The sequence below is a fragment of the Diabrotica virgifera genome, chromosome 8, assembly GCF_917563875.1.
Source record: "Diabrotica virgifera virgifera chromosome 8, PGI_DIABVI_V3a".
NCBI lineage: Eukaryota > Metazoa > Arthropoda > Insecta > Coleoptera > Chrysomelidae > Diabrotica > Diabrotica virgifera.
The window spans coordinates 126,672,108-126,684,739 of NC_065450.1; the positions used below are offsets into that span (position 1 = coordinate 126,672,108).

Consider the following 12,632-nt stretch of genomic DNA (forward strand, 5'->3'; position numbering starts at 1 on the left):
CATCCAGAACCGTAGTGGCAACACACATATTAAAACGACTGATCTGCCTTTTCTTGACTCTATAATTCAATTATTGGTATAACTGTAACCTAGTTTTCCATGTCTTACTAATGATAATGTCGGGTTACGTGCTACAAGACTAACTGACTCAATACACAATAGATTTAAATTGATATATATATATATATATATATATATATATATATATATATATATATATAAAAAATAAAAAATTTCTTAAATTTTGTGGGTGGTCTTTTTCTCTGCAGTGTATTTTAAAAAGAATGTCTACAGAGTTAAAAAAAGTGGCGCTTGCCACACATACTTTCCAATTTACCTCTCTTTGGTTGTTGTTTATTCTGTCCTGATATTTTTTCGTTGCAATCAAGTTTGTAATTTTTCCTTACTTTTATTCATTCGTCTCATTTGTTCCGTTTTGCTTCTTTTAACTACTTATTCAATCTAATATAATATGGGCTTGATTTACATTTTCTTACTCAAATCTTTTCCCTCTCTGTCGTTTTAAAAAGAATTCTTACGGGGCGTGTTGATGCGCGCTTTGCGAAATAGAAAAATATAACAGAAAAAGATAAAAACTGAAGACGGGAATCAGCGTAACGTGAAATAGCCAAATTTCTCTCAAAATGTTTAATTTATGATCCTTAAGCTAATACTGGACCCTAATTTATGGCCCCTGTGGAGCGGCGCGTTTTTCCCGTGAATTGTCGATAAAATGACACGGTTCAAAGAAATTTAACATACAGGTACAAAAGCGTCCACCCTTCCAACGGAGCTAAGATGCTGATACGATGAGTGCCGTGGTAATTTTTCTATGTAGTGGTCCAACTACGTTGTGTTAAGATGTGTGTGAAGATTATCATTGTATGCATTAACCAACTTAATAAAATTTCTACCGCTCACACTGGTGGTGTACCGTCCATAGTCTGGGTTCGATTAATTTTATCAAAAAGTAGATATTTATTAATTGTACAGTAACATGGAGTGCTAACTGGGTTTTCTTTCCTTTGTACCATTATTATATTTTCTATCTCTTTTTGCCGACGTTTAAATTGGTAAACTGGTGAAGCGCAAACCGCATGCGACGCAAATCCTTTGATCTTCGCTCAAAAACCGACAACCGATGGAGCGTGCGCGTTGTGTGCGTCGAAAATTCTTGCGTCCGATTTATGCGACGAACACGTCCACATTAGCACAATTTACCTTGAGCACGCAAATATTTGCGACGAACAACTGGTTCGTCATAAATTTTTACCAGTGAGGACGCGGCTTTAGATTTACGTTTTTTTTTTCCTTGAACCATACTAAACTATAATAGACGCACACATTGTATTGGTTTTTTGCCACGGTATAATATATTATTTTAACAATAATTTCGATCAATTCAAACAAACTGCGTATTTTAAAGTGTATTTGAAATGAAAACTGTTTGGTTACCTTGGACTCATAAACCCCAACCGCAATGGCTATTCATTTATAGAAATTTACTTAAAACGTAACTTATACCTTGGCGTTTTATTTATATGATTTTCGTTCTATGTTCTATGACTTCAAATTTTACAAAAATAAAAAAACAAGCAACAATTTTTCAATATTAGTGTTCTTGTAGTTGCAAAACTCGTTCTACGGTAATGTGAGATTAGATTTGTTAATTAGCTTCGACATGACATTCATCATTCTCCTTGCCTTATTCCTATGCGGGGTCGGCTTCCCTAATTGCATTTCTCCACACAATTCTATCTTGGGTCATATCAACGTTGATCCCCTTTACCAAGATGTCCTGCCTTATCGTCTCCCCTCAGGTCTTCTTTGGTCTTCCTCTTCTACTCCTTCCAGGAATCTGCACTTCAGCTATTCTTCGTATTGGGTGATTAACGTCTCGACGTTGAACATGACCAAACCATCTTAACCTATGCTCTCTCATTTTGGCATCAATTGGTGCCATAGCTTCGACATCAATCATCCTACATAAAGTTGACAAAGATGTTTATATTTCATTATTTTTATTGATTGAAAAAAATATCTTCCTTGAATGTATATTTTTAGTCCATGTTGTGAAGCCGCTCTCGTATGAAAAAATTTTCTGATTCAGTTTCATTGTCGATTTCTGTTCAAAAATGTCCTGTTTTAGTACGTTCTCTGACTAAAATATTGCAAGACCCATGGATTTTAAAGAACCGCTTAGATTGACATGAAATTTGGCATACACATAGGTAACATGTTAAAAAAATGTCATATTGTGCCAATGTGTGTTTTTGCCATGAGGGTGAGTTTCACCCCTTCTCGGGGGTGAAAAAATATGCGTTCAAAATAAGTCCGGAAATGCATAAATTAACTAATTCTAAGCAACTTTTATTTTATAGCATTTTTTCACTAAGTTAATACTTGTCGCGTTATTTGCGAGGAAATATGTTTATTTTTCAACAAGAAAACACGTTTTTGCACGGTTTTATGCAAATAAAACAAAAAGTAAGTATTTTATGGAACAAATATTCTTAGCAAAAATATAGGCCATTATATACTCACGGACAAAAATATTGCATATGCATTTGGAATAAAATTTTTTGTGCTGTTATCCTTAGCCCCCTGTATCATAGGAATAGGATTTCTTTTCCGAGTAGGATGTTTTAAAGTATCATATAAATGCTATCTATAATCGGATTTAAATCTGATCTGGGCTTTATGCTGGCCAGTACAATTTTTAAATTGAATCTCATCAAGGTAAGTCTTCACTCTGCTAGCGACATGAAGACGTGCATTAACACCAATATGTCATATCCAATATGACTTTCAAATGGCAAAACATGATCTTTTTAAATGTTTTCAATGTACATATCAGTTTGCATTCGCCTAATCATCTCCACGTGTTCGCTATCTCCTTTCAAAGCATAATATCCGTAGCGCTATACCCCCACCACCAAATTTAACGCTCTGTATGAGGTTACAACTGACATACTGATCGAAAACTCTTCTGTAGATGAAGTTTTGTAAATGTTGCTTCCATATGATGAACGATATGCCAGATGTAACCTCATACAGAGTGTTAATTTTAGTGGTGGCGGCATAGTGCTATGGAGTGGTATTTCTTGGAAAGGAGATACCGAACTTGTGGAGGTGATTGGTTGAATTACAGCAGATATGTACATTAAAAACATTTTAAAAGATCATGTTTTGTCATTTGCCAGCCATATTGGATAGCAAATTCGTGTTAATGCATCATGACCATGACGCAGGTCTTCATCTCGGTAGAATAGTGAATATTTACCTTGATGAGATTCAATCTAAAAATTATATTGGCCACCATATAACCCATATCAAATTTAAATCCGATTATACCATTTATATGATACTTTAAAACATCGCATTCGGAAAAGGAATCCTATTCGTATGACACTGGGGGCAGCACAAAAATTTTTAGTTCACACGTTAATTTCAAAATACATATGTAATATTTTTGTCCGTGAGTGTATATGCAAGGGTGGCCAAATTGAGGCTCGCGAGCCACATGCGGCTCTTTGAAGTATTATCTGTGGCTCTCAATAACTGTATCTCAATTACTTTCATTTTTGTGTTTCAAAATATCTTAAATTACTGACAACAAATATAAAAGACTAAGTGTAACATCAAGACAGACAAGGAGACCCATTATCACCGGTACTATCCAATTTGGCCTTATAAGGCCATTTGGCCTTATAGAATATGTAATAAGTAAAATATCATCTCAGTTGACAGGACGATTTGCGAATCGAGGATCAAAACTATTACTGGTCTTTGCTGATGATCTAGGTGCAGTCGCTCATTCTACAAGAGACGTGAGAGAGGTTTTTTCACAACTCGACGAAGAAACAGGTAGTTTGGGCCTCCGAATAAATGAAGAGAAGACGAAATTCATGATAGTAACCAAAAAAACCAAGACCAAGAATTAAGCAGAACATAACTATTGATGACTACAACTTCGAAGTAGTAAAAGAGTTTAAATATCTAGGTGCGGGTAATCACAGATGACAACCACATGTAAAAAGGGGTATCAGCAAGGATAGCTGCGTGGAATAGAGCATTATACTCCCTATTATCATTATTAAGATCTAAGTTGCTAAAAAGACAATCTAAATTAAGACTGGACATGTCCATTATTCGCCCCATGGTTACATATGGAAGTGAAACATGGACTCTACATCAGCTGGAGATAAAATGAACTGCTAGTAAGTATTTGAAAGGAAAGTTATTAGAATGATATTTGGCCCTCAAAGAGATGTATTGACAGGAGAGTGGAGAAGGCGCCGCAAAACTAAATTGGTGACAATGTGCGATACTGAAAAGATCGTCAGACATATAAAAGCTAAGATAAGATGGGCGGCAGGTCATGTGATAAGATCAGATGAAGACATAGTGTTAAAGACAGTGTTTTTTGAAAGACGGTAGAAGATCAGTGCGCTGTTCAAGAAAAAGATGGAAGAATGATGAAGAATCGAAGTATCCTGAATTGGTAAAGGCTGCATGCTTGTATAGAATTATTTACATATTCGAAACAATGATGTGAAACATTTCATTTCACTTTAAAATTCGTGAAATTCAAACAATGAGAGAAAAATTTAGTGTCTTTTTTACACTTTTTAAATAAATGTTTAATTGCGACTCGCGAAAAATTTCAAATTTTGAAAAATGGCCCGGACTATCAAGGAGCTTGGCCACCCTATATAGGATTATATAGGATTTGATTACTTCACAGTTATCTTCACACGAAACAAACTAATTCCATACAATACAAATATGTACATAATTTTCGAAAACATGGAAAGTTGGCAGTACAAAGAGTCATTCTCGAAGAAATGCTACATAACTTGTGACAAACATTTCTCGGGATTTCACAGTTCTAGTGTTCAGTAAAGTCAACTGTATTTGCTTAGAGATACGACTGCAGTTCAGTGCCTCTACCCAGGTGCTCCGATGAGGAAATGGTTATTCCGAAATACGTATAAGCACATAGTAGAGGCTCTGTACTGTAATCAAATCTAAAGCATCTTTTCTATTTGTTTTAGTTTATACTTTATTCACATTTGTGGATATTAAAGGAAATAATTCGCTAAAATTATTATCATGGTGAATGACAGGACATGAAACGCAATTTTAGATTTCCCTTGTCGAATATGTCGCCACTCTGTTGTGCTTTATTTTTCCAACTTAAAAAGCTCAGAGGATAAATAATTTCGAATTTTATTTCCTGACTTATTTGACTTTAGATTCATACATGATGCTAGTAGCATCTTTGGTAATTATTTTGATAATTACCCCTAAAGGATGAAAGGATTTGATTGCAGTTCAGTGCCTCTACCCAGGTGCTCCGATGAGAAAACGGTTATTCCGAAATACGTATAAGCACATAGTAGAGGCTCTGTACTGTAATCAAATCTAAACCATCTTTTCGTTTTGTTTTAGATATCAATAATTTTTACTTATCCCGTAGTATGGAATACCGCGAGAAAGTTTTTAATTGCTTTTCCATCTTCATACCTACTAGAAAGGGGTTTCAGCTTAGTTATAAATCTCAACAAAAAAGGAACAATCTGGACATCATTAACCGAGGAGATATGAGATTAACCTAACTAAATTAATGCCAATGTTGATAATTTGTTATTAAACCATCAAGTTCATTCTTCCCACTAAATGAATTTATTTTTTGCTTAGATTTTTTGATGTAACAGTTACTATATTTAGATTTAAATTTAATTGATAAAAGTGTCAAAATGTGTTGTTTTTTTACATTTTCACATTATGGGTATAGGCAGGCCCGCCGAGAGGGCAGTACAGCCGGTACATTTTACCGGGGCACGGCGATGTAAGGGGCCCGGCGATGTAAGGGGCCCGGTGTCGACCTGACCAAAGACGTAATTTTACCGTAAAATCAGAAATAAAGGAAAACGGCGCAAGAAGCCTGCCAGATTTTTTGATGATTTGTTTGGGCCTAGTAGTGACTGATAGTTTCGAGCCCGATGCAATAGTTGGCTGTGAAATATTTGACATTGTTATTGATTGAATATTAAGAAATTTTACCATAAGATTTAATGCAGCAATGAAATTTATTCGCTATTTGAGATTTTATGGACACTCCGAGATGAAGATGACGACAATATTAAGAAAAAACATTGATATATTGCTCGAGTTTTATAAAGAAGACATCAATGAAGAATTATTCTTCTTGTTCTTCTTCATTCTTGTATGTAGGCTTTAAAACATGTTTCTTTTTTAATATTAGCCTCCTAAATTGTTTAAATTATCGCACCATCTTTTTCTTGGTCTGCCAATACTTCTTCGTCCATTTGGAAGAAAAGTGAAGAATAATAATTGATATACATATTATTATGACATTTTTCATTTGAAAGTGATATACAAGGATAATATTGGTGAATATCAAATTTCCCCAATAGATTTACTTAATAAAATTGAACATCTCAAATTGGATTCATTATTTTTTAAGCTTCGACTTCGTTATTGCGTTAAAAGAATATTATTTTGCACATTACCCGTGACAGTCGCAGAAGAAAAAGATGCTTTTGTTGACGTTCTCGTATAAAAAATACTATAAGAGCTACAATGAAACAGGATCGGTTAACTGGCCTAGCAACTTGTGCATTGAGAATGATTTGGTAAAATGATGCCATTTCGAAAATTATAGACATCTTTGCCAAGTAGAAAACTTGAAAAGCACCTGTATTATAAATATGTTTGCTATTATAAATATAATCAAAACTTAATAAAATTTATATTTGAAATGTTTCTTATCCATATTTAGCCATATGGCCCCACACTCGCTCTATGTTTCTTAGTATTATTGATAATTTTATTTGTATACAAATTAAACAATTATTTTTACTCTTCACTTCTTCCCGGGGGCCCGCTCTTCACTTCTTACCGGGGCCCGCTCATTCCTCTCGGCGGCCCTGGGTATAGGTACTCCAATACTGTTAGAAATTTAAATATTTCAAAGTGAATAGCAAAGGATCTATCTAAAATTGAAAAACATGACAAGGTATACGAGAGAAAAAAGTTTGGGAACTTCTGGTCTATACCAAATACATTGTTAGATTACACAGGCCAATGATAAAATAACTTTTTTCATTAAATTACTATGTATTGTAGTGTGTCGGGTCCGAAAATCATATTAAAAATGTTGTATCACCCACCATTCTTTCACTCAGTTTTTTAGCCAGGAAGGGAATTTGGTCTACTGTCATGATATTGGTGGTCTAATGAATGAGTTTGATATTGAGTATAATAAGGATGATTGGAGGCTTTTTAATAGACTCTTCAACAACAAGTTAAAAAACTGTACTCTTTCACAATGGGAACACTTATGCTTCACTTCCTACGTATTTTTATTATATTCGGTCCATATGAAAGAGACATATCAAAATCTTCACACAATTCTACAGAAAATCAGCTATTCAGCTCACAATTGGATGATCTGTGGAGATTTAAAAATTGTTTGCATGCAACTTGGTCAACAAAAGGGATTTACAAAGTTTCCATGTTTTATTTGTGAATGGGATAGAATAGAGCAAGAGATAAACACTGGTCCACAAAACAATGGCCCATAAGAAATTTGTTTTAACACCTGGCTAGAAGAACATTTTGTACAAAACTTTGGTAGATCCAAAAAAGATCTTTTCAGGTAGATTAGGAAGATTTTTAGGTAATGTGAAAGACCCTAACTACGAGTTTATAGTAGCTAATTTATTAGATAAGTTTAAAAAGATTTGGGATATCTAATGAGCCTGAAAATCTACTTTTTGCATAAATGTATCCATCTTGACTTTTTACCTGAAAATCTGGATGATGTCAGTAAAGAACAAGGCGAACAATTCCACCAGGATATCAAGGTGATGTAGAAACGGTACCGGGACGTTGGAACACCAACATGATGGGTGATTACTGTTGGCCACTTCATCGTGAACACTAGAGTGCCTCGCATAGGAGAAAAGCTACTTGAGAAGTTTTACAGAAAAAAGAAAATACAAAAGCATTGACTCCTAAAATGATTGTACAGACCTATACTATTACAGGATAAGAATTAGATAAAAGGTATTATTCCAATAATGTATCATTTTATTGTATTTGGGTATTTTGTCTTTTTCAAAATATTATAATGTAGAATAAACCAGTGTCATATTAAGGCCATCGGTACATAATTCGCAAATATTTTACGGCTATCCCTACTTTTTTTCTGTCTTTACACGCAAATTACGTGTAGTAAAATTCACACTGGTATGGATATGTAAACATTACTAGAACGTCATTCTACTTGAAAATGTCATAATTAACTTAAAGAGATGGCTTTTGAATGTTCTTGGATAACTGTTACATATTTGTATTGTTGCAAATTATTAATTCAGTTAATAAATGTGACAATTTTTTCACTAACTATGTATTCAGTGATTGTAATAATTTATATGTACCTTCAACAAAAACTAATACTCAATCAAGAAAAGAGGAAAAGTGTTTTTTGTGATTTTTTAATAATATATTGTTACTATGGAACGCTTACAATTTTGAACATCTTTAACAACAAAATACTTGGATCACAGAATATATTATCCTGATAAATTCTCTGCTTGGATCTTCCACAAAGCCACAAATAATACACAATAAATAACTTTTTATTAAGTTCACGTCTTAAATCAGTTATTTATCAAATACACTATATATCAATATTATTTAATCAACAACTCAAAATATTCTCGATGCCATGTCAAATATTTAAAATTGTCACTGATTGCCACTGTCTGACTGACAATATTCTATTCGACTGAGTGCGTTGTAAGACAAAGATAGATTTGGAAAATATTATCACGGACATTGAAAAAACCAAAAAATATTTTTGAAAAATTTAAACGCAGAATGAAAGACTAAATTATTAAGTTTATTTTGAATGAGATATTTGAAATTAAAAATCACACTAAGTTTTTGTCTTAGTTTTTCATCCCTGTAACTTATTAAAATAAACATTATAGAAATTCTCAGGGACTTTCGGCCCTCGCTAATAATACGCCAGTCAATGGGAGCAAGAATAGGATATTACCTCCGAATTCTATCCTACTGCATGGATTTTAATGAAATTTTGGAAATAGCTCTACTTATCTTCTAATTCAAAGTCTACCCTATGCCGATGTGTGCTTTTATCTTGGGGGTGGTTCCCACCCCATCTCGGGGTGGAAAATGTTTTGCTTAAAATAAACACGGAAGTGGCTAGAGAACCTAATTCTAAGCAAAACCTGTTCTATATTTTTTTTTTGAAAACTCGATACTTTTTGAGTTATTCGTGATTGAAAATTAGCTATTTTCAGTGAAACATAACACCTTTTCGAACGGTTTTTTGCGAATACCTTAAAAACTATGCATCTAACTAAAAGAACTGTATGAAACATTTTTGTAGCTTATAAAAAAACAAAGAGATAGGTTCGTCCTTAAATCTTCTAGTTATAACAGAAAAAGAGATATGGTAGATGAAAAGAGTTTGTTTTTTTGGTCCATGCTCAAATCGGTGCATTCAACTTGAAATAACAGAGAAACGGTCGGATTTAGGTGTATAATGCTACCAATACCTTTTGTAGTGCTTGAAAAGACCTTTAAAATGAGTAATATAAAAGGTCGATTACGTTCAAACTGAGCGAGATAGGTATGCTGCAAAAAACATTGATGACTAATTTATTTTAAGAAAAAATGAGAAGTGTATTTAACCCCTCATCCAACAGAATTTAAATACATAGTTTTCCTTCTACAATACCTTTTACTATAGTGTTATTTCTATGTTCAAAAAGTTGGACGGGTTTAAAATGAATGGTTTTTGAAAAAAAAAAGATCAAATTATAGAGTGCATTTTTAAATTTTCTTAAAAATCTTCATTTTCTCCATGTAACTTAAAAATGATAAGAGATACAGTAATGAAAAACAAAAACAAAATTATTATCTAAAAAACTTACATTTTTGTGTGGTGTCTTTTTTTCGTACCTATCTTATCATTTTCGAGTTTCATGGAGAAAAAGGAAGATTTTTAATAAAATTTAAAAATGCGCTCGATAATTTGATCTTATTGTTTTCAAAAACCATTCATTTTAAACCCGTCCAATTCTTTGAACATAGAAATAACACTATGATAAAAAGTACTGTAGAAGGAAAACGATGTATTAAAAATTCTGATGGATGAGGGGGTAAATACACTTCTCAATTTTTCTTAAAATACATTAGTCATCAATTTTTTTGCGGCATATGTCGCTTAGTTTGAATGTAATCGACATTTAATATTGCTCATTTTAAAGGTCTTTTCAAGCACTACAAAATGTATGTTCAGCATTATGCACCTAAAATCGTCCGTTTCTCTGGCATTTCAAGTTGAATACACCGATTTGAATGCATCAAAAAAAACAAACTTTTCTCACCTACCATATCTCTTTTTGTATTATAACTAAAAGATTCATGATGGAACGAATCTCTTTGTTATTTTATAAGCTACAAAAATATTTTATATAATTTTTTTCGTTAGATGCATAGTTTTTAAGGTATTCGCAAAAAAACGTCCGAAAAGGGTTAATGTTTTTTCAATGAAAATGGTAAATTTTTAACCACGAATAACTCAAAAAGTATAAAGTTTTCAAAAAAAAATTATAGAACAGTTTTTGCTTAGAATTAGGTTATCTAGCAAGTTCCGTGCTTATTTTAACCAAAAAATTTTCCACCCCCGAGAAGGAGTGGGAACCACCCCCAAGATACAAGCGCACGTCGGCATAGGGTAGACTTTGTTTCTTAAACTATTCCCTACTTACTGTGAAAATATCAAGTAAATCGATGTAGTAGGATGGAATTCGGAGCCAAATACCCTCATTGACTGCCCTATAACGTAATCTTCCATTCTGCGTTTAAATTTTTCAAAAATACTTATTAGTTTTCTCATGATTCGAAAAAAATGAATCCCCATTTGAATAGCATTGCAGCCGAAAATACGTACCCATCCCCTTAAGGGAAAACTGTGGGTGATACGTAAAATATAATTTCACATTCTTTTTTAGCGCCAAAAAATACATAGGATTCACATAAATTTGTAAGAAAAGTTTTATACATCTTTTTTTTGTTGTCCTGTGTTATTTGTTACCTAAATAATTGTCGAATAAATATCACTTTGGCAATAATAACAATCACTAACCTAATCCTTGTTTATTAACGGGCTGGGGACTCAATTTGGATATCCACCGCAAAAATCTGCAAGCACTGGTCGGTGAAGGTCTACACCCGGGTGATGTTTGCAGAACCAATCCATCAGGGCCTGGTAAAGGCCGGTATCTACTGTAAGGGGACATTCAACAATAAACTGCACACATGACACTTAAACGCACTTTTTTTCCTAAAACATTTTTGAAGTGAAACGGCACTAAAAACGAATCGTTCGAATCCTTCAAAGGAAAAGTATTAACACGTTGTGTTGCGACCTCCCCTTTTCACCGCGTTGTGTAATTTCTCGCTCGCTGCTAACTAACAGAAATACGCGGAATCACCTGTTGCACTCGCTATCCGTCGTCGTCGTTATTGACGTTCTATATTGCGACGCTTCGAGCGCTTGCCTCCTAACTACCGCCGTGTAAATGTTGCTAAAACTGAATTGACTCGACGACGACTAACTGCTCGCTAGTGTTTTGGTTTGGTAATATAGTTAGGTGGATTAGCTAGCGGTACCTTGTTCCATTCTCTCACTCTTTTACTAGAACACGCGCCATTTTACGGGGTGGCCGCTGCAGCGCTCAGGTGTGATTTATTGCGAGTAATTGACATTTCAGTGTGAAGCTGACTGGTTCTAGTCTATTAAGGATTTATCAAAATAGATTTTAATTAAGGATTTATGCAAAACCATAACCTAGGTCAAACTCAATAAATTCAGAACGTACAAGATTGAACGGCATTGGAGAGATCATAATGTAAACAAGGGTTTCGGGTCAAAACACAAAGTGGTGAACCAAACTGTTGTATACGCAAAAAAGAAGGGTGAAAATTGTATCAAGCGTTACTATACCTTAAAAATTTAATAACAAAATTTAAATAACATGAATTTTAAGTTTTGTTCTTAACAAGATTGTCACGGTGTGAGACGATCGCGCCGATTTTACCTTAAGTGCATTAGGGTAAAAACATGCCGAAGATACATGGATGAGCGCGGTGTAGGTCGCGATCGCGGTCGAGGTTTACATCGATGACGGGCAGAACATACCGAAGATACTTTCAGTATCCTGTTTTGGCATCGACATCGCTGTAAACCGCGATGCAAGGTCGCGAGGGTGAAAGGGTGACACATCCTTGGTATGTGCGATCTCATAAGAAACTGAAGGTTTGTTTTGACATCGATGTAGCGATCGCGACCTACACCGAGCTCATCCATGTTAGTCCATTCTTTCACGGTTTTTGCTCTAAATTTTAAAGAACCGCTTGGTTTGACATGGAATTTGGCATACGTATAGCTTACATGTCAAAGAAAAAAAGTGATATTGTGCCGATGTGTGCTTTTGCCCTGGGGGTGACTTTCACCCCCTCTTGGGGGTTAAAAAATTTATGTCCAAAATAAGTCCAGAAATGGG

At 34.2% G+C, this 12,632-nt stretch overlaps 1 protein-coding gene across 2 annotated transcripts in view; it reads right to left on the reverse strand.

Annotated features, from left to right (window-relative positions):
- The window catches only part of LOC126889519 (serine/threonine-protein kinase tricornered), a 675,111-nt gene extending 663,435 nt beyond the window's left edge, over positions 1–11,676 (reverse strand). For both annotated transcript variants that reach the window (XR_007700061.1, XM_050657859.1), the window contains exon 1: positions 11,213–11,676. Coding sequence is in view for 1 of the 2 variants with exons in the window: in XM_050657859.1 (XP_050513816.1) it covers positions 11,213–11,366 (154 nt within the window). In the remaining variant the exon portion in view is untranslated. The remainder of the gene's footprint in view (positions 1–11,212) is intronic.
- Between the last annotated feature and the right edge of the window lie 956 nt (positions 11,677–12,632).